A 27,705-nucleotide genomic window follows, 5' to 3' on the forward strand; every position below is an offset into this window, starting at 1 on the left:
CCTCTCTCTTGTTCCATTCTCTCTCTCCCTCTCTCTTGTTCCATTCTCTCTCTCTTGTTCCATTCTCTCTCTCTCTCTCTCCCTCTCTCTTGTTCCATTCTCTCTCTCCCTCTCTCTTGTTCCATTCTCTCTCTTGTTCCTCTCTCTCTCTCTCTCTCTCTCTCTTGTTCCATTCTCTCTCTCTCTCTCTCTCTCTCCCTCTCTCTTGTTCCATCTCTCTCTCTCTCTCTCTCTCTTGTTCCATTCTCTCTCTCTCTCTCTTGTTCCATTCTCTCTCTCTCTCTGTTCCATTCTCTCTCTCTCTCTGTTCCATTCTCTCTCTCTCTCTCTTGTTCCATTCTCTCTCTCTCTGTCTCTCTCTCTTGTTCCATTCTCTCTCTCTCTCTCTGTTACATCTCTCTCTCTCTGTTCCATTCTCTCTCTCTCTCTCTGTTCTGTTCCATTCTCTCTCTCTCTTGTTCCATTCTCTCTCTCTGTTGTTCCATTCTCTCTCTCTCTGTTCCTCTCTTGTTCCATTCTGTTCCATCTCTCTCTCTCTTGTTCCATTCTCTCTCTCTCTCTCTTGTTCCATTCTCTCTCTCTCTGTTCCATTCTCTCTCTCTCTCTCTTGTTCCATTCTCTCTCTCTCTCTTGTTCCATTCTCTCTCTCTCTGTTCCATTCTCTCTCTCTCTCTGTTGTTCCATCTCTTGTTCCTCTCTCTCTCTCTTGTTCCATTCTCTCTCTCTCTCTCTTGTTCCATTCTCTCTCTCTCTGTTCCATTCTCTCTCTCTCTTGTTCCATTCTCTCTCTCTCTCTCTGTTCCATTCTCTCTCTCTCTCTCTGTTCCATTCTCTCTCTCTCTCTCTGTTCCATTCTCTCTCTCTCTGTTCCATTCTCTGTTCTCTCTCTCTCTCTCTGTTCCATTCTCTCTCTCTCTCTCTGTTCCATTTCTCTCTCTCTCTCTCTGTTGTTCCATTCTCTCTCTCTGTCCCTCTCTCTTGTTCCATTCTCTCTCTCTCTCTCTCTCTGTTGTTCCATTCTCTCTCTCTCTCCCTCTCTCTTGTTCCATTCTCTCTCTCTCTCTCCTCTCTCTTGTTCCATTCTCTCTCTCTCTCTCTCTCTGTTGTTCCATTCTCTCTCTCTCTCTCTCCTCTCTCTTGTTCCATTCTCTCTCTCTCTCTCGCTCTCTCTCAATTCCCCCCCTCCTCTTTCATTCTTTCTTTTCTGTAGGCTGTTGATGGAGAGGATTTCGAATGACAGCCGGGACAGTGGTCATCACAGGCGGTATTTTAGCTACAGTTATCTTACTGTGCATCATCGCAGTACTGTGTTACTGTAGGCTGCAGGTAAGCCCCTCCTACAACCCTCTGATCCTCTCTTCATTGTGGTCAGGCCATGTACTGTCACTGAACTGTTACTGTCACAATAAGCATCAAGTCCCTCTATACCTCTGATGGAGACCTCTGACTGGGTGCTTAGTAATCTGCTGAAAGCCAAAAACAAAAAGGCTAAAATAAATTACACGACGTAATTCAATCTAGATCAAAAAAGCCTTTATTTAGTTTCCTTGTGCACTGGCGCACTTCAGCAAACGTGTCTTCATCAAGGTGTGCCCCTCTGGACTGTCCCCCTCTTCACCGAGGTCAGGCTATGTGGTACAGGAAGCCGTTAGACATCACAACATCACACCCCCCTTTGTATATTCAAGCTGCACATACTGACTTGGGTATGTTCCCCCTCGCACAGCTTGCCGGGTACATGTTTCTCAGAGCATTCAGAAGTCTCTCACTAGACTATATGTTTTGACGCAGAAGGGTTCTTTGGTTCTGTAACACCTGATGGTTTTGTGATCATCAAACCTTCAGTGTGTAGATAGAACTGGGTAGGGGAGGGTGGGGTGTCTTGAGACAAGTTGTACAATGTGGTGTACAGAGGCTGTGTGTAGAACTGAGGAGGGGAGGGTGGGGTGCCTTGAGACAAGTTGTACAATGTGGTGTACAGAGGCTGTGTGTAGAACGGAGGAGGGGAGAGTGGGGTAAATCTGGACACTTTTGACATTATAAGGTTAAAGACTTAGTGTGTTCTGGGTAGGGGAGAGTGGGGTATGTTTGGAACCTTGTTTAAACTGTAGTGTAAAACCTGGTAGGGGAGAGTGGGGGGTGTTACGACATTTTTTCCATTACAATGTATTACCATAAGACAGTAAGTGGGTCAGAAAGAGAGGACATTTAATTAACGAACCATCCATTCCTATTCCATTCAGCTAATAGACAGACATCCAGCTCCTTTTCTCAGAGTCATGTTAGTGTAATTGTATAAATAGTCGGTTAATCTCCATCTTCATGCATGCTTACGCTCTATTCCTGACTCCCTCTGTGTAATGTGGTGTAATAGCTCAATGTAATGTTTGGTAACAGCTTACCAAACTTCAATGTGTGCCACATGAGACAGTATCATAAAGGCAGCATTCAAGTAATGTAGCTGTACACTTTAATGGATTGCTCTTTGTGTCATCTCCTGAATGTTTTGCTGTCACCTGCACTTTGAATACCAATTAGTGTTTATCTTCATGTTGGTAGTGGACTTTACAAAAGAGACTTTTAAGTCTTAAACTATTGGTTGGTCACAGATCAAATAGACCTAAACATTTTTTTTTATTCTTAGTGACAGACATGCTGTGATCATTCATGTCCTTATCTCCTCAGTCTCCCTTCTTTCCCTCTCTCTGACCTTATTATTGCTGTACGAAGGAGAAGATTTCTTCATCTCAAGGATATGCAGTGAATATTGAAGTTCTCCTCGTTTCTTGTCCCCCCGACAGTATTATTGCTGTAAGAAGGAGGAGTCTGAGTCGGAGGAGGAGGAGCCCGACTTCGCGGTGACGTCCCGCCTCCCGCCTGTACACGCCAACCACAACATCGTGGCGGCGTCGGCCGCCGCCTCCAACCCCAACGGCCCCGCCCTCTTCACCCCGCCGTTGGCGCGTAAACTGACGCGCTCGCAGACATTCTGCCCATCGTGCACGCACCATGAGCTGCCCTTCTACCTGCAGCACCCAGACGGACTGCGGAACGGCGGCGACCGCGTCAGCTACCGCAGTGTCCAGCAACACGACCTGGACCTGCCCTTAGAAATCCCCAGCTACCACAAACTCAACCTGACCCGGTCGGTCACTATGAGGGACATGTTCAACCGCAGCTGCAGCATCAGCACTGACGTTTAGTGGCATCAGCGCCACCTGGTGGCATTGAGGACTCATGGAAATGGATGGATAATACAATTGGGACAGATAGTGGGACTGTGATTCTCCCATGAACCTCGGTCTTACGCTCAGTTATAACCACACATTAACTGCCGAAAAGATAAATCTGCGAGTTTGTCCTCTCCTCATTCTGCTTGGTCTGTGGGTACAGTAGGATGTTGACCCTGAAATACCATAGAGTTTCTACACTGTCTGGACTCATACTGTTGGATTACCCTAAACCTAAACCACCTTCTGGTTCAAGTCCACCAAATCAACCCTTTAAATGACAAAAAACAGACTTTGCGTAGTTGCTGCTAAAGAAACCAAGAAGCCATGGTGATAAGAAGGAGGGTTATGGAGGCTAGTCGCACTACTGTGTCTCTCCACCAATCCCCAGCCTGATCACCAGAAGGGGGCCGGAGCTGATCATATCCCAAGTTATGGATTATTCATCCATCGCATCATGGTTTGGAAATGGAGGAAGAGAGGGGGAAGAACATGTCAAAGACCATAAAAACGTAGGAGATAAAAGGCTTGGGTTGGAGAGTAGGGGGTGGAGTCCTCTGCTCTGTTTTCTACATGCTGTTTTTTGGGGGAGAGAGCCGGGTTGCTGCGAGAGCATTAGAGACTTGCTGTTTTTTCTTGGGGGGAGAGAGCCGGGTTGCTGCGAGAGCATTAGAGACTTGCTGTTTTTTTTTGGGGGGGAGAGCCGGGTTGCTGCGAGAGCATTAGAGACTTGCTGTTTTTTTTTGGGGGGGGCCGGGTTGCTGCGAGAGCATTAGAGACTTGCTGTTTTTTTGGGGGGGGGGGAGCCGTGTTGCTGCGAGAGCATTAGAGACTTGCAGCTTCTGATGGATGACCAACCAGTGGTGAATGCTTGATCTTTTCTTGTACATAAAGCAGGAGATTAATCTCAATGTGGATCAAGTTAGGATGAGAGGTGTGTGTTTTGCATACCAAGGAAGTGATATCTGGAAATAATCCTAGCCAGCGCTGTACACAACACGTTATCATACTTTTTCAGACTCTAATTGGGTTGCAATAACATTAAAAGGACACTAAAGCGTTTAAGTTATTTATGAATGTGATTCACCAAACAGAATGTGTCCGGGGTTGGCTTAACCCGTTGGGATAAAAAAAAAAAGCTACATGGATTTTTGAAAATAGTTGTCCTTTTTCCAAAGATTTACTTCAGTCGTTGTCATTACTGAATATTGTGAAACAGCATCCATACTATTTACGTCTGAGAAACCATACAGACGAGAAAAAAAAAGATATTTTATACACTTTACTATGTCATTTATGGTTATCTTGTTCACTGGAGTTTCAAATCGTGGTATTTTCACCGGATTCCTTGTGTTGTCTAAAATCTGAGATCCATAGGCTAATAAATCTAAACAACATTTTGTGGTTTATCTTCATTCGATTGGATTTGGTTTAGCTCCCTCTCCACTCGCCTTGTTGGACTAGGGGGATGAACTCTGCACTCGATTTAGAGGCCTGGGAGAGTATGACCGTTCTCTCTGAGCTCTGCAAGCAGGACTGAAGGAAGCGCTGTGCTGTGTGCGCAGTATAGTCAGGATGGGGATGGAGAGACTGCGGTTGTGTTTTTATGCCCACGGGCCACTCTTTCTATCAGATTATTTACTGCAGAGATTAAATCAGAGTGAATGTGGGGTGGGGGCTGGAATCTGATTGGCTCCCTCATGTTATTGTCCTCTCACTCCATCTGTACATTCAGTGGTAGTGGATGTTTTGCCTCTTTTTGTCTTCTTCCTTTTACCACCACCAGTTGACTAGCAAACACGGTTGTTGTTTTGTTTGTTTGTCCCAGCAAATTAAACAATTTGTCCAAACGGTATGGGCCTTTTTATTTAGTTGATCTACTGTTGCATCATGTGTATTCCTGCAAACAAACACACAGGCACGCATACAGTGCATTGGGAAAGTATTCCGACCCCTTCACTTTTCACATATTTGGTACGTTACAGCCTTATTCTAAAAGGGATTAAATATTATTTTTTACCCAAAACACCCATAATGATGAAGCGAGACATTTTTGCAAATGTATCATTTTCTTTTGAACAGAAAACCTTACATAAGTATTCAGATCCTTTGCTATGAGACTCCAAATAGAGCTCAGGTGCTTCCTGTTTCTATTGATCATCCTTGAGATGTTTCTACAACTTGATTGGAGTCCACCTGTGGTAAATTCAATTGATTGGAAAGGCACACACCTGTCTATATAAGGTCCCACAGTTGACAGTGCATGTCAGAACAAAAACCAAGCCATGAGGTCAAAAGAATTGTCCGTAGAGCTCCGGGGACAGGATTGTGTGGAAGCACAGATCTGGGGAAGGGTACCAAAAGATGGCTGCAGCATTGAAGGTCCCCAAGAACACAGTGGCCTCCATCATTCTTAAATGGAAGAAGTTTGGAACCACAAAGACTCTTCCTGGAGCTGGCCCCCAGGCCAAACTGAGAAATCGGTAGAGAAGGGCCTTGGTCGGGGAGGTGGCATAGAACCCGATGGTCACGCTGACAGAGCTCCAGCGTCACGTCTGGAGGAAACCTGGCACGATCCCTACGGTGAAAAAGGGTGGTGGCTGGAGAATGTTTTTCAGCAGCAGGGACTCGTCAGGCTCGAGGGAAAGACGAACAGAGCAAAGTGCAGAGAGATGCTTGATGAAAACCTTCTCAAGAGCTCTGAATGTCCTTGAGTGGCCCGGCCACAGCCCAGACTTGATCCCGATCTAACATCTCTGGAGAGAACTGAAAATAGCTGTGCAGCGGTGCTCCCCATCCAAGAGGATCTGCAGAGAAGAATGGAAAAAAACGCCAAGCTTGTAGAGTCATACCTCAAAATACTTGAAGCTGTCATCGCTGCCAAAGGTGCTTTAACAATCTAGTAGGTAAAGGGTCTGAATACTTATGTAAATGTGATGTTTCAGTTTTTGTTTGTAATAAATTTGCTAACATTTCTAAAAACCTGTTTTTGTCATTATGTGGAGTGTAGATTGATGAGGGGGAAAAAAACAATTTAATCCATTTTAGAATAAGGCTGTAATGTAACGAAGTTTGGAAAAAGTCAAGGGGTCTGAATACTTTCCGAATGCACTGTACATACATAAATGTATGCATACATATTATCTTTCAACATTTTCTTTTCCTTTTAAAAACTGAGCCCCACAGGAAATGTAGTGTCATAAGGAATTGTATGAGAGACAGATATTAAAGATGGAATCAGCGCCACTGTCCGCTCCTCCACCACTGTTATTGTCTTTGTTGCAGAGTTGAGGAGCTTGGCACAGCATGCTAAGACAATTGCAGTACATATTGTGCTCTTCTATCACACGTGCAATGATACCCAGGGGGAAGAAACTGTTTGTGGTTTACAGTAACTTATGTGTTGTTGTAATATCGCAAAAGGACGTGGTTCTTTCACATTAAGGATTCCAGGTTTAAGTACATGATTATATTACATTTATTTAAACTTTTGTTATTATTATTATTACAGTATTGGTGTTCTTTGCTGAACTACAGTATTGCTTTTTTTCAGTATTTGCATTTTATGATACACTTTTGTTGTTTCCAGCTCTCTATGGTAAAACATGTTTCTGTCATTGTTTCAACTGTATGACTAAAGAACACATGGTTACTAATAAAAGTTTGTGAAAATCTCTAGTATCTTATGTACATCTCTACTACAAAGAAAGCAAATATACATTTTCTTATAATTTTTTACAATTTTTATTTTAAAAAAGAACTTTTTTAACCTTTATTTACCTAGGCAAGCCAGTTAAGAACCCATGTTTTATTTACAACGATGGAAATTTACTATGGACATGGCTAAGGACCTCCCCCTAAAGACCTCCCCAAATCTTATTTACTCAAGAGTTATACAACATCACATATTCATCAGCATCCATTATAATGTCCATTGAGTTATGAAATCTGGAGAAAACAGTTACTGTAGGTGACATCAAATATGACAGACATTGGATGGATATACAAATGCATATAAAACAAGTCACTTCCTAAACATAGTTGAAGACCAGTGATGGGAAACATGGCCTCATGCTGCTACAATGGAGTGTGATGGAGAAATCTCCTAAAAACTCAGGGTGTACTCAGTAAAGACCACAGCTATAAAGTCTCTTTCCAGTGCTACGGTCACACCTCTGAGATGATGGGGATGAAAATAACATGTTTTTTCTTCCTGGAAATGACACTGACATGAGAATGAATCGGAGGCGTGTTTTGCTGATAAAGCATTGAGTCAGGATAGTGTGGGGTGTTTCACACAGTAAAAATGGACGATGCGAATTCAGAGGGAACTGCAATTACTCATAGGATGACTCAATCCTGGTTCATGTAAGAATTAAATAGACCTGCCACAATGGACAGACAGGACACCAATTATGTCATTGTCTCCTTTTTGTCTTTTTCTTACATCGAGGTAAAGAAGTACCTTATGCATCCACATTGTTCTGCTATGACCAATAATTTGACATATTCAAATGACTGTAATCAGATTTTGTCACTGAGACTGTTATAAAGACATTATTCACTGTAACTTCAAGCTAGAATCTTTAGTTGTAAATGAACCCTCTACTGCACACATTTGTGACCGACCGCCTTGATTCAGGCTTATTTGAAATCGTGTTTTTTACATTGGATAAAAGCAGACACAGAGTTATAAAATGGTATATTATTTGAGGTACAATGGGAAAGTAATTCTGCTTTGAAAGTTGATAAACATGTAACCTCACTTTTGAGAAAATGGCTTTTGAATGTTCTGGTACCTACTCACACCCTCTTAAACTTTAGCCACCACCCAAACTCTGACCATTTTATTCGCCCTAGCAGAGCTGGTTAGGTTGTTTTAATGTTATCCAGAGCGTTGGTGACTAACTGGGCTGCTGGCAACAATTGAATGACTTTTTTTTGCTGACGTTTACTGACAGCGGCCATATTCAACAGGTGTTGAGCGTTCTTAAATTCATCAGTTATTCTGCACTCTGGCACACTCAGACAAGAGTGCTCTGAAATTGGAGTAGATGGCCAGACTGAATTTACGAATGCAGCCGAAATGATTACTTGCATAGTAGATGGAGTCTTTTGTAAAGACATGTAGCTAGCTACCTAGCTAAACAATGAACCATAATCCCAACTCATGACGTTACTACCCTGCATGAATCTGCAGGTAACTAACCAACCAGGTTCAATGTTAAATAGCTAACATTAGGCTATAACTCACCAAGAAAATGGCTTTGAGATACGAATAATAAGATCATGCACATAACGTTAGCAAGCGAGCCAGCTACATTTGAGTATTTTTCTTTGAAAACAATATTCCATCCTATTTTTTTTGTTGGAAGATAATGTTTCAATAATAATTTAAAAAATACCTTTCTTGAAGAATATAACTTATATTTCCTCAGGAACTACCCCATCACAACCCAAAATATAAGCTTGTTTTATTTACTCTGATGTTTGTTAACAATGTAAATGTAAACCACCATTGCATACAGTGCATTCGGAAAGCATTCCAACCCCTTCACTTTTGTTGTTCTAAAAAATATATTTTTAAATTATCATTAATCTTCACACAATACTCCATAATGACAGCAAAAACAAGGTTTTTAGAAATGTTTGCGAATATATACAAAAACTGAAATATCACATTTACATAAGTATTCAGACCCTTTACTTAGTACTTTATTGAAGCACCTTTGTCAGTGATTACAGCCTCGAGTCTTCTTGGGTATAATGGTAGCTTGACACACCTGTATTTGGGGAGTTTCTCCCATTCTTTTCTGCAGATCCTCAAGCTCTGTCAGGTTGGATGGGGAGTGTCGCTATTTTCAGGTCTCTCCAGATATGTTTGATCGGGTTCAAGTCTGGGCTCTGGCTGGGCCACTCAAGGACATTGAGACTCCGTTCATCTTTCCCTCAAGCCTGACTAGTCTCCCGGTCCCTGACGCTGAAAAGATCTCCACAGCATGATGCTGCCATCACCATGCTTCACCGTAGGGATGGTATTGACCAGCTGTGCCAGGTTTCCTCCAGACGCTTGGCATTCATGCAATTCAGGTTCAATCGGACCAGAGAATCTTGTTTCTCATGATCTGTTTCTCATGGGTGGCTGTTGGCAAAATCCAAGCAGGCTGTCATGTGCCTTTTACTGAGGAGTGGCTTCCATCTGGCCACTCCAAATCAAATTGTATTGGTCACATACACATATTTAGCAGATGTTATTGCGGGTGTTGCAAAATTCTTGTGTTCCTAGCTTCAACAATGCAGTAATATCTAACAATTCACAACAATACACACAAATCTAAAAGTAAAATAATGGAATTAAGAAACATATAAATATTAGGACGAGCATTGTCGGAGTTGTCATGCCCTGATCTGTTTCACCTATCTTTATGGTCCCGCGGCTACACCCCCGGAAGCCGAGACCTTCCCCCCCCCGCTCCAAGATCATTAGCCCCTCTGCTGTTGGTCCTCTGTTGCCCTGTACCCTCCGTATACTTCCTACCTTTCCTGTGTCTAGAATCAAAACCATGTCTCACAGCCCTTTGACTCCTGAAGGTTCGACTAGGGGCAGGAGAATCCAGTATCTGGGTGACTGGGAGGGTTATTGCCCGGACGAAAGGTGCTGGGTCTCTGCTAGGGACATCCTGGACCCAGGCCTCATCAGTTACAACGCCGGCACCCCGCTCAACCAGGTATGCGCCCAGTAGGACGCGAGGTGGCGTCCCTAGAAGCGGGGGTACTGTCACGCCCTGATCTGTTTCCCCTGTCCTTCCTGTTTACACCCCACTCCAGGTGTTGCCCATTATCCCCTGTGTATTTATACCTGTGTTCTCTGTTTGTCTGTTTTCAGTTTGTTTTGTTCGTAGAACCTACCAGCATTCTGTTTCCCTGCTCCCGCCTGTTGCTTGCTCCTGTTTTCTAGTTTCCCAGTTCTGACCGTTCTGCACGCCTGCTGTCCTGTACCTTTGCCCTACTACTGGATTACCGACCTCTGCCTGACCTGACCTGTCGTTTGCCTGCCCCTTTTGTAATAAACATTGTTACAGTCTGCATCTGGGTCTTACCTTATAACTTGATAGGAGTGGCATTGACTAAAATACAGTAGAATAGAATACATTATATACATGACTAAAGTGGTTTTTAAACATTACTAAAGTGACTAGTGATTCCATGTCTATGAATATAGGGCAGAAGCCTCTAAGGTTCAGGGTTGAGTAACAAAGTGGTAGCCGGATAGTGATGGCTATTTAACAGTCTGATGGTCTTCAGATAGAAGCTGTTTTACAGTCTCTCGGTCCCAGCTTTGATGCACCTGTACTGACCTTGCCTTCTGGATGATAGTGGGGTGAACAGGCCATGGATCGTGTGGTTGATGTCCTTTATGATCTTTTTGGCCTTCCTGTGACATCGGGTGCTGTAGGTGTCCTGGAGGACAGGCAGTGTGCCCCAGGGAATGCTTAATGCAGACCACCTTGTCGAGAGCTCTGCGGTTGCAGGCTGTGCAGTTGCCGTACCAGGCGATGATACAGCCTGACAGGATGCTCTCAATTGTGCATCTGTGAAAGTATGAGGGTCTTAGGGGCCAAGCCAGATTTCTTCAGCCTTCTGATATTGAAGAGGCGCTGTTGAGCCATCTTCACCACTTTGTTTGTGTAGGTGGACCATTTCAGATCATTAGCCGAGGAACATGAAGCTTTCCACCTTCTCCACTGCGGTTTCGTCAATGTGGATAGGGGCGACCTCCCTCTGCTTTTTCCTGAAGTCCACAATCAGCTCTTTCGTTTTGTTGACGTTGAGAGTTATTTTCCTGGCACCACTCTGCCAGGGATCTCGCCTCCTCTCTGCAGGCTGTCTCGTCATTATTAGCAATCAGGCCTACTATTGTTGTGTCATCTGCAAACTTGACGATTGAGTTGGGGGTGTGTGTGGCCACGCAGTCATGGGTGAACAGGGAGTACAGGAGTGGGCCGAACACGCATCCTTGTTGGGCCCCTGTGTTAAGGACCTGTGAAGTGGAGGTATTGTTTCCTACCTTCACCACCTGGTCAGGAAGTCCAGGACCCAGTTGCACAGGGTGGGTTCAAACCCAGGACCCCAAGCTTGACGATGAGCTTGGGCACGATATCTAAGGAAGTCTCGAGCCATTGCTCGCCTGAGGTAGAGTTTCTCATGATAAGCTGTAGACCACGTTACCTACCCAGAGAGTTTTCATCTATATTCTTGGTAGCTGTTTACATACCAGGACAGTAAGAGGCTGACACTAAGATAACAACATTAAATTAGCTGTATTCCGCCATAAGCAAACAAGAAAACGCTCACCCAGAGGGGGTGCTCCTAGGAGCCGGGACTTTAATGCAGGGAAACTTAAATCAGTTTTACCAGATTTCTAACAGCATGTTAAACGTGCCACCAGAGGGAAAATAACTCTGGACCATTTATAATCCACACACAGAGATGCATACAAAGCTCTCCATCGCCCTCCATTTGGCAAATCTGACCATAATTCCATCCTCCTGATTCCTGTTTACAACCAAAAATTAAAGCAGGAAGCACCAGTGACTAGATCAATAAAAAAGTGGTCAGATGAAGCAGATGCTAAGCTATAGTACTGTTTTGCCAGCACAGACTGGATATGTTCAGTGATTCCTCCAATGGCATTGAGGAGTACACCACATCTGTCATTGGCTTCATCGATAAGTGCACCGATGACGTCGTCCCCACAGTGACCGTACGTACATACCCCAACTACAAGCCATGTATTACAGGCAGCATTCGCACTGAGCTAAAGGCTATAGCTGCCGCTTTCAAAGAGCGGGACTCTACACTGGAAGCTTATAAGATATCCCTCTATGCCCTCCGATGAACCATCAAACAGGCAAAGCTTCAATACAGGACTAAGATCGAGTCGTACCGGTTCTGATGCTCGTTGGATGTGGCAGGGCCTGCAAACCATTACAGACTACAAAGGGAAGCACAGCCGAGAACTGCCTAGTGACACAAGCCTACCGGACAAGCTAAACTACTTCTATGCTCGCTTCGAGGTAAATAACACTGAAACATGCATGAGAGCACCAGCTGTACCGACAGACTGTGTGACCACCATCTCCGCAGCCGATGTGAGAAGACCTTTAGCCAGGTCAACATACAGACAGATTACCAGGAAGTGTACTGCGAGCAAGTGTCTTCACTGACATTTTAAACCTCTCCCTGTCCGAGTCTGTAATACCAACATGTTTTAAGCAGACCACCATAGTGCCTGTGCCCAAGAACACTAAGGTAACCTGCCTAAATTACTACCAACCTGTAGCACTCACGTCTGTAGCCATGAAGTGCTTTGAAAGGCTGGTCATGGCTCACATCAACACCATTATCCCAGAAACACTAGACCCACTCCAATTTGCATACCGCCTCAACAGATCCACAGATGATGCAGTCTCTATTGCACTCCACACTGCCCTTTCCCACCTGGACCAAAGGAACACCTATGTGAGAATGCTATTAATTGACTACAGCTCAGCATTCAACACCATAGTGCTCATCAATAAGCTAAGGAACCTGGGACTAAAAACCTCCCTCTGCAACTGGATCCTGGACTTCCTGACGGGCTGCCCCCAGGTGGTAAGGGTAGGTAACAACACATCCGCTACGCTGATCCACAACACGGGGGCCCCTCAGGGGTGCATGCTCAGCCCCCTCCTGTACTCCCTGTACACTCATGACTGCACAGCAGGGCACAACTCCAACACCGTCATAAAATTTGCCGATGACACAACAGTTGTTGTGCCTTGGGGGAGATCTTTGTGGGCTATACTTGGCCTCGTCTCTGGATGGTAAGTTGGTGGTTGGAGATATCACCCTAGTGGTGTGGGGGCTGTGCTTTGGCAAAGTGGGTGGGGTTATATCTGTTTGGTATCGTCGGGTATCGTAGGATGGGGCCACTGTGTCTCCCCTCCTGTCTCTTTTTTTGTTGTTGTTTTTTTGTTGTTGAATTTGACCCCCTTTTTCTCCCTAATTTCCTGGTGTCCAATTGTTTAGTAGCTACTATCTTGTCTCATCGCTACAACCCCCGTACGGGCTTGGGAGAGACGAAGGTTGAAAGTCATGCGTCCTCCGATACACAACCCAACCAAGCCGCACTGCTTCTTAACCCGGAAGCCAGCCGCACCAATGTGTCGGAGGAAACACCGTGCACCTGGCAACCTTGGTTAGCGCGCACTGCGCCCGGCCCACCACAGGAGTCGCTGGTGCGCGATGAGACAAGGATTTCCCTACCGGCCAAACCCTCCCTAACCCGGACGACGCTAGGCCAATTGTGTGTCGCCCCACGGACCCCCTGGTCGCAGATGGTTACGACAGAGCCTGGGCGCGAACCCAGAGTCTCTGGTGGCACAGCAGTCGCTGCAGTACAGCGCCCTTAATTAACCACTGCGCCACCCGGGAGGCCCGACCCCTCCTGTCTCAGCCTCCAGTATTTATGCTGCAGTAGTTTATGTGTTGGGGGGCTAGGGTCAGTTTGTTATATCTGGAGTACTTCTCCTGTCCTATTCGGTGTCCTGTGTGAATTTAAGTGTTTTCTCTCTAATTCTCTCTTTCTCTCTTTCTCTCTTTCTTTCTCTCTCTCTGAGGACCTGAGCCCTAGGACCATGCCTCAGGACTACCTGACATGATGACTCCCTGCTGTCCCCAGTCCACCTGGCCGTGCTGCTGCTCCAGTTTCAAGTTCTGCCTGCAGCTATGGAACCCTGACCTGTGCACCGGATGTGCTACCTGTCCCAGACCTGCTGTTTTCAACTCTCTAGAGACAGCAGGAGCGGTAGAGATACTCTGAATGATCGGCTATGAAAAGCCAACTGACATTTTCTCCTGAGGTGCTGACCTGTTGCACCCTCTACAACCACTGTGATTATTATCTATGAACATTTGAACGTCTTGGCCATGTTCTGTTATAATCTCCAATCGGCACAGCCAGAAGAGGGCTGGCCACTCCTCATAGCCTGGTTCCTCTCTAGGTTTCTTCCTAGATTCTGGCCTTTCTAGGGAGTTTTTCCTAGCCACCGTGCTTCTACACCTGCATTGCTTGCTGTTTGGGGTTTTAGGCTGGATTTCTGAACAGCACTTTGTGTCATCAGCTGATGTAAGAAGGGCTTTATAAATTAATTTGATTGATTGATGGTTGGCCTGATCACCGAAAACAATGAGACAGCCTATAGGGAGGAGGTCAGAGACCTGGCTGTGTGATGCCAGGAAAATAACCTCTCCCTCAATGTGATCAAGACAAAGGGGATGATTGTGGACTACAGGAAAAAGAGGGCCGAGCATGCCCCCATTCTCATCGACGGGGCTGCAGTGGAGCCAGTTGAGAGCTTCAAGTTCCTTGGTGTCCACATCACCAACAAACTAACATGGTCCAAGCGCACCAAGACAGTCGTGAAGCGGGCACAACAAAGCCTATTCCCCCTCAGGAGACTTTTGATTTGGCATGGGTCCTCAGATCCTCAAACAGTCCTACAGCTGCACCATTGTATGGTTGCCTGGTATGGCAACTGCTCGGCCTCCGACCACAAGGCCAACCTAGTCATAGACTGTTCTCTCTGCTACCACACGACAAGCGGTACCAGAGCACCAAGTCTAAGTCCAAGAGGCTTCAAAACAGCTTCTACCCCCAAGCCATAAGACTCCTGAACATCTAGTCTAATGGCTATCCAGACTATTTGCATTGCCCCCCCCTCTCCAAACCACTGCCACTCCCTGTTGTCATCTATACATAGTTACTTAAATTAATTAACTCTACCTACATGTACATACTACCTCAACAAACCGGTGCCCCCGCACATGGACTCTATACCTGCACCCTGTATATATTGTTATTTTTTACTGTTGCTCTTTTATTACTTGTTACTTTTATCTCTTATTCTTATCCATATTTTTTGAAACTGCATTGTTGGTTAGGGGCTCGTAAGTAAGCGTGTGACTAATAAAATTTTGTTTAGTCTTTAACACCATACTATCCTTAAAATCAATCTATAGTCAATGAACAGCATTCTTAAATGAGTATTCCTCTTGTCCAGATGGGATAGGGCAGTGTGCAGTGCAATGGCGATTGCATCGTCTGTGGATCTATTGGGGCGGTAAGCAAATTGCGGTCTAGGGTGTCAGGTAAGGTAAAGGTGAAATGACCCTTAACTAGCCTCTCAAAGCACTTCATGATGAGAGAAGTGAGGGCTATGGGGCGATAGTCATTTAGTTCAGTTACCTTTGCTTTCTTGGGTACAGGAACAATGGTGGACATCTTGAAGCAAGTGGGGACAGCAGACTGGGATAGGGAGAGATTGAATATTTCCGTTAACACTCCAGTTTGTCTGCGCATGCTCTCAGGACGCGGCTAGGACTGTCTGGGCCGGCAGCCTAGCAAGTGTAAATATGCATAAATGACTTACTCACTTCGGCCAAGGAGAACAAGAGCCCACAGTCCTTGGGAGCCAGCCGCGTCGATGGCACTGTGTTATCATCATAGCGGGCGAAGAACAATTACACTGTTTAGCTTTTCCGGGAGCAAGACATTGGTGTCTGCGACGTGGCTGGTTTTCCCTTTGTAATCCATGATTGTCTGTAGACCCTGCCACACACGTCTCATGTCTGAGCCATTGAATTGTGACTTCTCTTTGTCTCTGTACTGATGTTTTGCTTGTTTGATTGCCTTACGGAGGGAATAATTACACTGTTTGTATTCGGCCATATTCCCAGTGACCTTGCTATGGTTAAATGTGGTGGCTCGCGCTTTCAATTTAGCGCCAATGCTGCCATCTATCCACAGTTTCTGGTTTGGTAGGTTTTAATAGTCACAGTGGGAACAACATCCCCTATACACTTCGTGGTGAACTCAGTCACTGTGTCCGTGTATACATCAATGTTATTCTCCGAGGCTAAACGGAACATATCCCAGTCCGGCTGATTAAAACAATCTCGAAGCATGGATTCCGATTGGTCAGACCAGCGTTGAATAAACCTTAGCACGGGTACTTCCTGTTTGAGTTTCTGCCTATAGGAAGGGAAGAGCAAAATAGAGTCACGATCTGATTTGCCGAAGGGAGGCGGGGGAGAGCCTTGTAGGCATCCCGGAAGAGAGAATAGCAGTGGTCGAGTGTTTTCCCACCGCGAGTACTACAGGCAATGTGGCCTCAGGATATGTGGTTTCCAGTTTGCATAAAGTCCAGTGTAGTTCCTTGAAGGCAGTTGTGGTATCTGCTTGAGGGGGAATATAGACGACTCTGACTATAACCAAATAGAATTATGTTGGTAAGTAAATAAGGTCTGCATTGGATTGTGAGGTATTCTAGGTCGGGTGAACAAAAGGACTTGAGTTTCTGTACGTTTTCACAATCATACTATGGAAGGTTAATCATGACGCATAAACCACCACGCTTCGCTTCATTCCTGTCTGTGCGATGTACTGAGAACTGTGGTGGAAATTACAACATCATGTTATTCACATAATTTTTCTATTAGTACTTTCACACTCTGTCTGTTCTTCTGAGAGGAGTCTCTGAGGCTTAACGCTGACAGTGGATTTACGATGCCTTGGTGATAAAACCTGAAAACTGCATTCCATTATTAGTGTCTGTGTGAAATGTTGGCCAGGCAAACCCTCCCTCCAGTTTATTTCTCCCACATTGCAGATGAATACTGCACTTCATCATTTGTGGGAAGCACCTAGTGTCCTATGTTTTTTTTATTTAACCTGTATTTTACCAGGTAAGTTGACTGAGAACACATTCTCATTTACAGCAACAACCTGGGGAATAGTTACAGGGGAGAGGAGATGAATGAGCCAATTGTAAGCTGGTGATGATTTGGTGACCAGGACGGTATGAGGGCCAGATTGGGAATTTTGCCAGGATGCGAGGGTTAACACCCCTACTCTTATAGTAAATGTCATGGGACCTTCGGTGACCACATAGAGTCAGGACACCTGTTTAACATCCCATCTGAAAGACAGCTCCCTACACAGGGCAATGTCCCCAATCACTGCCCTGGGGCATTGGGACATTTTTTTTTTAGACCAGTGGAAAGGGTGCCTACGACTGGCCCTCAAATACCACTTCCACCAGCATCTGGTCTCCCATCCAGGGACAGACCAGGACCAACCCTGCTTAGCCTCAGAAGCAAACCAGCAGTTATTATGCTGCTGGCTTGCTACATTCGTTTTTATGTATATAAAAGTAGTAAATGACCGAGAGACAGACATTTGGCACCATGTAAATCTTGCTGTCTGTTGCATGAGAGTACAATGTACCCTTGTAGAATTTTACATATCTGTTATTTGTCACGGAGACTCAGGAGGACTATAAAGAGTTGTAACCTAACCCTGTTTATTTGGGCTATTGACAATCACCCTTAGGTGACTGTTAATGCTCCTTTATTGCAATAATTATTAATAAGGTTTATGGCTTTGAGGAAATCTAAGTCTCTCCTTTGGTTAGAATAACTCAATGACAACCCAGCTGGCTGTATGGACGGTGACAGTATATTCCAGAGGGAGTCATAAAGGCCTGATTGGTGGAGTGCTGCAGAGATGGTTGTCCTTCTGGTTATCCCATCTACACAGAGGAACTTTCATGTTAACCTTTTGGGACTGTGCTGTTGTGTGATTATTTCCACCTGCCTGGAGCCTTCCTCTGATTGCCGGCTTGTTGACTGTTCCCCATGTCTCCTGTGCCCTCTGCCACCTCTGGAGTATTGCCCATGGAATCGATCTACTTTGGATTACCCTCGATATATAGCTATTGGATTACCCGCCTCATTGACCCCTTGGGCCCGGGGAAATGGCCTCGCCCTCTGAAGAGCCTCTCTCCCTGGCTCTCGCTTAGTAACTCAGCCACAATCGGATGGGCCCCCGCCGTCAATCTGTTATTCTCTGCTCTCTCTTTGCTTTTGATCTGCTGGTGGTGTTTAAGTTGTGTTCTGTGGGTTCCTGCCTGTGCTACTTGGTCTTTAGTTGTTAACAATGTTGGGCTGTGGTGGTTAGTTAGCCAGGTTAGTTAGCTGGCTATGCTAGCTAGCAGGCTAAAATAGCTAACATTAGCTGGCTGGCTAGCTTGCTGGCTAAGATAACTTCATATAACATTCGTTATGTATTTCCAAAACATGTGGTTACATTTTTGCTACCTTAACTTTAAGGCTGCCCTGAAATACAAGTCACCAGATTTGATGAGGTACTTTTATTATGAAAAGGCCTCCACTGCTGAAACATAAGTCACTTCCCCCTGCCCCCACTGACGGCTTCGTTCTCACTCTTGGTTGTTACAAGCAGTGTGGCAGTGAGTGTGAGAAAAAGCACTGTGCAGCACCACCATCATTACTCACCAAAGTAATTGATGCTCTGTGTCATTCCATTTCTCCAAATGTCAAATTTTTAAGTTAAGGGTTAAGGTACGGGTTAAGGTTTGGGATAGGCTTCGAATAAAAAACTAGAGTCCACGACTGTGATCAAACACACAACCTTCTGATCCAGAGTCATGAGATTACCCCTACCCACCACCCGTTTCCACAGCACCCTATGAAAATCCAAGCTTAATTTATTTTAAGTGCTCACTATTGCCCCTAGTGGCCGGTATTGAAGGTATTTCCTGACGTCCTCAGGATATGGATAGACGTCCAATTGCAACGTCAATCTTGAAGGACCTGGCTATGTATCTAACTAGCTAATGCTGGGTAGTTCTGGCTCTGTGAAAAACTGAAGGGGAATTTTTTGAAGCCAATAATACTTGCAAGCTACAGCATTGTTTCCACAATCACCGTCTTAGTTTTCGTCATAGGGTCAGCAAGTTGGCTATGGGTTGTACCACCAGTCAAGCTACAGCATTGTTTCCACAATCACCATCTTAGTTTTCGTCATAGGGTCAGCAAGTTGGCTATGGGTTGTACCACCAGTCAAGCTACAGCATTGTTTCCACAATCACCGTCTTAGTTTTCGTCATAGGGTCAGCAAGTTGGCTATGGGTTGTACCACCAGTCAAGCTACAGCATTGTTTCCACAATCACCGTCTTAGTTTTCGTCATAGGGTCAGCAAGTTGGCTATGGGTTGTACCACCAGTCAAGCTACAGAATTGTTTCCACAATCACCGTCTTAGTTTTCGTCATAGGGTCAGCAAGTTGGCTATGGGTTGTACCACCAGTCAAGCTACAGCATTGTTTCCACAATCACCGTCTTAGTTTTCGTCATAGGGTCAGCAAGTTGGCTATGGGTTGTACCACCAGTCAAGCTACAGCATTGTTTCCACAATCACCGTCTTAGTTTTCATCATAGGGTCAGCAAGTTGGCTATGGGTTGTACCACCAGTCAAGCTACAGCATTGTTTCCACAATCACCGTCTTAGTTTTCGTCATAGGGTCAGCAAGTTGGCTATGGGTTGTACCACCAGTCAAGCTACAGCATTGTTTCCACAATCACCGTCTTAGTTTTCGTCATAGGGTCAGCAAGTTGGCTATGGGTTGTACCACCAGTCAAGAAGAGAAAAACAATATATTTTTGCAAAGGACTTTAAGTAAGGTTCTCAACTGCCTGCACACCACCCCTGGCAAACTAGCTGGCAAATCTGAGAACTTTCAACTTAGATGTCATTAACTTAATCACAGGATCATGGGTCGTGAATGTGTGTTCCATGTTTTCAAACTTTGTTTGGTGCTATCATGATCATAGCAGGAGAGTGACAGCCATGAACAGACAGACAAGCAGAGAGAGAGAGAGAGAGAGGCCACAAACCAACAGGTAAGTTAGAAGCGACTCTTCAAGGGAATATAGTTCATAGACTGGTGATATGTCACATTGTGAATCAATCTGAATTATCATATATGGTCTCTGATGAAATTATAGCATCTTAGGTCTAGAGGGTGTATTGCATGTGTTAACATCATTCAGGAGTGAAGCAGCCATGATGATACAAACAAACAGACACAGGCAGAGAGAGAGAGAGAGAGAGAGAGAGGCTACAAACCAACAGGTAAGATAGTGTACAAAATGGTGGTTTAATTGAATATATCCACATTAACAGTCACAGTGGTTTTCAGTACAGTATCAATGGCCATGGCCCTAAGACTGATTGGACTGTACCAGAGTAAGTGCCCCTCTGCAAGGCCCCCATTAGCCTTGTAAAATTTCCCATTTGTAAGTTAAGATTTGTCTATATCCTTTCCTCAAAAGTCACTAGAATTTAAACCGGCATGCCCCCGAACCCCCGTAGCGGAATGTGTCCCCCCTCCATGTCAGAGTCGCTCCTCTCTCTCTCCGTCCCAGTGGGGAGCAGGGGGTGTCTGCAATGTGATTTATAATCTTTGGCAGTAATACCAGTGAAGTGTTGTTTAGATGCAGTGCAGGGGGGGGAGGCCATCATGAATTATAAACATGATGAAAGCCACCGCCTCCTCCTCCTTCTTCCCTCCCCTCTCCTCTCTTCCATCCTCTCTGTCTCTCTCCTCTTAACCTTCTATCCACTCCACTGTCTGTCCTCTATCTTGAACCCTCCCTCCCCAAAGTAAAACATATTTTCACACTACCCTCCCCTTGTACTCTAAAATAAATTAAACACCCTCATAGAATTAACTCAAAATAATGTTTCCAAAACCACAAAATAACTGTAGTGACCCTGTGTTTATAAACGTGGATATCGACTTTTCCACTGCAACTTGCTCTTGTGGCACAGTGGATGCCACACAGGGCTACTGGCCCGAAGGTTGAGGATTCCCCGAAACCACAAACAAGCTCACTCTCCCTGCCTGTTTCATTACACTACGATCAGAGACAGCTGCAGACAATGATCAGCTCGGGGGAAATCAGATTTTCTACATTTTGATGCCATATTTTTAATTATATACAATATATGCAACCAACTTTCCACCAACAGGTTTCTGTGCCAATGCAACACACACAAACAAAAAACAAAGAATAGCGAATTCGGGCACTTTAGTATCAAGGTTTCACTATGTCAATCTCAACGAACAGAAATACACCATGTGGCCAAAATATGTGGACACCCCTTCAAATTAGTCATTTTGGCTATTTCAGCTACACCCGTTGCTGACAGGTGTATAAAATCGAGAACACCGCCAGGCAACCTCCATAGACAAACACTGTCAGTAGAATGGCCCGTACTGAAGAGCTCAGTAACTTTCAGTGTCAGCATCATAGGATGCCACCTTTCCAACAAGTCAGTTCGTAAAGTTTCTGTCCTGCTAGAGCTGCCCCGGTCAACTGCAAGTGCTGTTATTGTGAAGTGGAAACGTCTAGGAGCAACAAAGGCTCAGCCGCGAAGTGGTAGGCCACACAAGCTCACAGAACGCGACCACCGAGTGCTGAAGCGCATAGTGCGTAAAAATCGTCTGTCCTCGGAACTGTGCCGCTCAAAAAACCACACAACCCTCCTCAAAGCAAAAACAAAATGTTTGACAACCCTCCACTATTTTGGACCACCTCTCCACCTCAGTACATTGCGATCTGACCCTTAGTTGGTGTGTGTGTGTGTGTGTGTGTGCGTGTGTGTGCGTGCGTGTGTGTGTGTGTGTGTGTGTGTGTGTGTGTGTGTGTGTGTGTGCGTGTGCGCGTGCTAGTCAGTGTTTGGTCCATTGATCTTAATTCTGGCTCTGGTATTTCTTTGTTATTTTAATAAAAATAGTAGATACTGTATATACAGACCCAGTCAAAAGTTTGGATACACCTACTCATTCCAGGGTTTTTCTTTATTTGTACCTTGTTCTACATTGTAGAATAATAGGGAAGACATCAAAACTATGAAATATTACATATGGAATCATGTAGCAACCAAAAAAGTGTTAAACATGATGACAGCTTTGCACACTCTTGGCATTCTCTCAAGCAGCTTAATGATGTAGTCACCTGGAATGCATTTCAATTAAAAGGTGTGCCTTATTAAAAGCTCATTTGTGGAAGGTGAACTGATGATCTCCACGTGTGTGGTTCCCACAGTGAAGCATGGAGGAGGAGGTGTAATGGTGTGGGGGTGCTTTGCTGGTGACACTGTCTGTGATTTATTTAGAATTCAAGGCACACTTAATCAGCATGGCTACCACAGCATTCTGCAACGATGCGCCATCCCATCTGGTTTGTGCTTAGTGTGGAAATTATTTGTTTTTCAACAGGACAGTGACCCAACACACCTCCAGGCTGTGTAAGGGCTATTTGACCAAGAAGGAGAGTGATGGAGTGCTGCATCAGATGACCTAGCCTCCACAATCACCTGACCTCAGCCCAATTGAGATGGTTTGGAATGAGTTGGACCGCAGAGTGAAGGAAAATCAGCCAACATATGCTCAGCATATGTGGGAATTCCTTCAAGACTGTTGGAAAAGCATTCTAGGTGAAGCTGGTTGAGAGAATGCTAAAATTGTGCAAAACTGTCATCAAGGGAATGGATGGCTACTTTGAAGAATCTCAAATCTATTTTGATTTGTTTAATACTTTTTTGGTTACTACATGATTCCATATGTGTTATTTCATAGTTTTTATGCCATCGCTATTGTTCTACAATGTAGAAAATAGTTTTTTTTAAATAAAGAAAAACCTTTGAACGAGTAGGTGTGTCCAAACTTTTGACTGGTACTGAATATATTTCTGTCAAAAAATCCAATGTACCTGAAAGAATATAAACTCCATCTCAACTGTAAGATGCTTCTTCTATCACCTTTCAAGTCTATCTGTTACAAAATAGATACCAGATGCCAGAAGCGTTAAAACACCCAGAGTTCTGATGTGACGTGACCTTTCTTTACAAAGCCAACAAACTTCATCCTCCTGTTCTGTGGTTTAGCTGGGGGGAGGTATGTGGGTTTATAAAGGCGTATTGATTGCTCAACTTCTTTCTGTCTATTTCCACCTCAGGCTAAACAGGTATACAGAACCACTCAGAACTTGTAGAGTGGTAGATACACCCAGTGGTAGCAGCATTTAGAAGGCAGGGAAACCATGAAGGGATCTCATAGTGTATTTGTATATATTAAGGATTTCCATTTTCCTGGGGTCCAAACACATTAAGGCACACATCAGATAACATTATTACACCACTACATCCAGTGGGGTATAAAAGTATTTAGTCAGCCACCAATTGTGCAAGTTCTCCCACACTGTTACTGGTGTTTTGGCCCATTCCTCCATGCAGATCTCCTCTAGAGCAGTGATGTTTTGGGGCTGTTGCTGGGCAACACGGACTTTCAACTCCCTCCAAAGATTTTCTATGGGGTTGAGATCTGGGGACTGGCTAGGCCACTCCAGGACCTTGAAATGCTTCTTACGAAGCCCCTCCTTCGTTGCCCGGGCGGTGTGTTTGGGATCATTGTCATGCTGAAAGACCCATCCACGTTTCATCTTCAATGCCCTTGCTGATGGAAGGAGGTTTTCACTCAAAATCTCACGATACATGGCCCCATTCATTCTTTCCTTTACACGGATCAGTCGTCCTGGTCCCTTTGCAGAAAAACAGCCCCAAAGCATGATGTTTCCACCCCCATGCTTCACAGTAGGTATGGTGTTCTTTGGATGCAACTCATCATTCTTTGTCCTCCAAACACGAAGAGTTGAATTTTTACCAAAAAGTTATATTTTGGTTTCATCTGACCATATGACATTCTCCCAATCTTCTTCTGGATCATCCAAATGCTCTCTAGCAAACTTCAGATGGGCCTGGATATGTACTGGCTTAAGCAGGGGGACACGCCTGGCACTGCAGGATTTGAGTCCCTGGCGGCGTAGTGTGTTACTGATGGTAGGCTTTGTTACTTTGGTCCCAGCTCTCTGCAGGTCATTCACTAGGTCCCTCCTTGTGGTTCTGGGATTTTTGCTCACCGTTCTTGTCATCATTTTGACCCCATGGGGTTGAGATCTTGCGTGGAGCCCCAGATCGAGGGAGATTATCAGTGGTCTTGTATGTCTTCCATTTCCTAATAATTGCTCCCACAGTTGATTTCTTCCAACCAAGCTGCTTACCTATTGCAGATTCAGTCTTCCCAGCCTGGTGCAGGTCTACAATTTTGTTTCTGGTGTTCTTTGACAGCTCTTTGGTCTTGGCCATAGTGGAGTTTGGAGTGTGACTGTTTGAGGTTGTGGACAGGTGTCTTTTATACTAATAACAAGTTCAAACAGGTGCCATTAATACAGGTAATGAGTGGAGGACAGAGGAGACTCTTACAGGTCTGTGAGAGCCAGAAATCTTGCTTGTTTGTAGGTGACCAAATACTTATTTTCCACCATCATTTGCTAATAAACTCATTAAAAATCCTACAATGTGATTTTCTGGATTTTTTTTCTTCTCATTTTGTCTGTCATAGTTGAAGTGTACCTATGATAAATTACAGGCCTCATCTTTTTAAGTGGGAGAACTTGCACAATTGGTGGCTGACTAAATACTTTTTTGCCCCACTGTATCTACAGTACCAAATGTATAATACCACCATACAACAATATTACAATGTATGTGTATGTACAGTGCATGTGTGTGCATATGCGTGTCTGTTCCTGTGTGTGTGTATCTCTTCACAGTACCCGCTGTTCCATAAGGTATATTTGTATCTGTTTTTTAAAATCTGATTCTACTACTTGCATCAGACACCTGATGTGGAATAGAGTTCCATGAAATCATGGCTCTATGTAGTGCTGTGTGCCTACCTTAGTCTCTTCTTGACTTGGGGATTGTGAAGGGACCTCTGGTGGCATGTCTTGTGGGGTATGTATGGGTGTCTGAGCTGTGTGCTAGTAGTTTAAACAGACAGCTCGGTGCATTCAGCATGTCAACACTTCTTACAAAAACAAGTAGTGATGAAGTCAATCTCTCCTCCACTTTGAGCCATAAGAGATGTACTTGCAAATCAATGATGCTAGCTCTCTGTGTACATTTAAGGGCCAGACATGCTGCCCTGTTCTGAGCTAATTGTAATTTTCTGAGGTTCCTCTTTGTGGCACCTGACCACACGGCTGAACAGCAGTCCAGGTGCAACAAAACTAGGGCCTGTAGGACCTGCTTGTTGATAACGTTGTTAAGAAGGCAGAGCAGCGCTTTGTTATGGACAGACTTCTCCCCATCTTAGCTACTGTTGTATCAACATGTGTTGACTGTGACAGTTTTACAATCCAGAGTTACTCCAAGCAGTTTAGTCACCTAAACTTGCTCAATTTCCACATTAATTATTGCACGATTTAGTTGAGGCTTAGGGTTTAATTAATGATTTTGTCCCAAATACAATGTTTTTAGTTTTTGAAATATTTAGGACTAACTTATTCCTTTCCACCCATTCTGAAACTAACAGCAGCTCTTTGTTAAGTGTTGCAGTGATTTCACTCGCTGCAGTAGCTGTGTCTAGTGTTGAGTCATCAGCACACTGTACATAGACACACTGGCCTTTCAGGAAGTATTCATACCCCTTGACCTTTTTCCATACTTTGTTGTGTTACAGCCTGAATTTAAAATGGATGAAATAGATTTTTCCTCACTGGAATACACACAATACTCGATAATGTCAAAGTGGAATGATGCTTTTCAAAATTTTTACAACTGAATTAAACTGAATTAAACATGAAAAGCAGAGAGATGTTTTGAGTATTCAACCCCTTTGTTTTTGCAAGCCTAAATAAGTTCAGGAGTAAACGTTTGCTTAACAAGTCACATAATAAGTTGCATGGGCTCACTCTGTGTGCAATAATAGTGTTTAACATGATTTTTGAATGACTACCTCTTCCCTGTTCCTCACACTTACAAGTATCTACAAAATAACGTCACTCGGGCGAGCAGTGAATTTCAAAGACAGATTCAACCACAAAGACCAGGGAGGTTTTCCAATGCCTCACAAAGGAGAGCACCTATTTTTTTTCAAAGCAGACAATGAATATTCCTTTGAGCATGGTAAAGTTATTAATTACACTTTGGATGGTGTATCAATACATCCAGTCACTACAAAGATACAGACATCCTTCCTAACTTAGTTGCCGAGAGGAAGGAAACCGCTCAGGGATTTCACCATGAGGCCAATGTTGACTTTAAAACCGTTACAGAGTTTAATGGCTGTGATAGGAGACAACGAAGGATGGATCAACAACAAGTGTGAAAAGAAGGAAGCCTGTATAGAATAAAAATATTCCAAACATGCATCCTGTTTGCAACAAGGCACTAAAGTAATAATGCAAAAAATGTGGCAAAGCAATTAACTTTTTGTCCTGAATACAAAGTGTAATGTTTGGGGCAAATCCAGTACAACACATTACTGAGTACCACTCTCTGTATATTTAAGTATAGTGGTCGCTGCATCATGTTAGGGGTATGCTTGTATAGTTATGGGCTGGGCAGTTTTTCAGGTAAAAACAATGACAGAATAGAGCTGAGCACAGGCAAAACCCTAGAGGAAAACCTGGTTCAGTCTGCTTTCCACCAGACACTGGGAGATTAATTCACCTTTCAGCAGGACAATAACCAGAAACACAAGGCACATTTACACTGGAGTTGCTTACCAAGAAGACAGTGAATGTTCCTGAGTGGCCGAGTTACAGTTTTGAGTTAAATTGCCTTGAAATACTGCACAATTCAGGTGTGGAAAGCTCTTAGAGACTTACTCAGAAAGACAGCCGTAGACAAAGGTGATTCTAACATGCATTGGCTGAGGGGGTTGAATAGTTATATAGTCAAGATATATTAGTGTTTTATGTTCTTTTTACACGTTTTTTCGTACACTTTGATATTATAGAGTACATTTTGTGTACATCGTTGACAGAAATGTTGATGAATTTTATCCCACTTTGTAACACAACAAAATGTGAAACATTTCAAGGGGTGTGAATACTTTCTGAAGGCCCTGAGTATACGAAACATTAGGAACACCTTTCTATGCTGAGTAGCACCTACCAGTTCTGCCCTCAGAACAGACTCAATTTCTCTGGCAAGGTGTCAAAAGTGTTCCACAGGGATGCTGGCCCATGTGAACTCCAACGCTTCCCACAGTTGAGACAAGCTGGCTGGATGTCCTTGGGTGGTGGACCATTCTTAATACACACAGGAAACTGTTGAGCTTGAAAAACCCAGCAGCGTTGCAGTTCTTGACACAAACCGGTGCGCCTGGCACATACTGCTCAAAGGCTCTTAAATCTTGCCCATTCACCCTCTGATTGGCACACATGCACAATTCATGTCTCAATTGTTTCAAGGCTTCAACTTCCTTCTTTAACCTGTCGCCTCCCCTTCATCTACACTGATTGAAGTGGATTTATCCAGGCTGTATCACAACCGGCCGTGATTGGGAGTCCCACAGAGCGGTGCACAATAGGCCCAGCGTCATCCGGGCTTGGCCGGTGTAGGCCGTCATTGTAAATAAGAACTGGTTCTTAACTGACTGGCCTGGTTAAATAAAAAGAAGAAAACATGTCAATAATAAAGTGGCATCAATAAGGGA

The 27,705-nt window shown here is 44.3% G+C and overlaps 1 protein-coding gene across 1 annotated transcript in view; it reads left to right on the forward strand.

The window, feature by feature from the left end:
• Positions 1-3,859, forward strand: part of fam163ba (family with sequence similarity 163 member B, genome duplicate a) — a 42,975-nt gene extending 39,116 nt beyond the window's left edge. The window contains exons 2-3 of the mRNA XM_024403970.2: positions 1,211-1,326; positions 2,802-3,859. Coding sequence (XP_024259738.1) covers positions 1,234-1,326; positions 2,802-3,203 — 495 coding nt within the window. The 5' untranslated portion in view covers positions 1,211-1,233 and the 3' untranslated portion in view covers positions 3,204-3,859. The remainder of the gene's footprint in view (positions 1-1,210; positions 1,327-2,801) is intronic.
• The last annotated feature ends 23,846 nt before the right edge of the window (positions 3,860-27,705 follow it).

This window comes from Oncorhynchus tshawytscha, linkage group LG20, assembly GCF_018296145.1.
Source record: "Oncorhynchus tshawytscha isolate Ot180627B linkage group LG20, Otsh_v2.0, whole genome shotgun sequence".
NCBI classification, from domain to species: domain Eukaryota; kingdom Metazoa; phylum Chordata; class Actinopteri; order Salmoniformes; family Salmonidae; genus Oncorhynchus; species Oncorhynchus tshawytscha.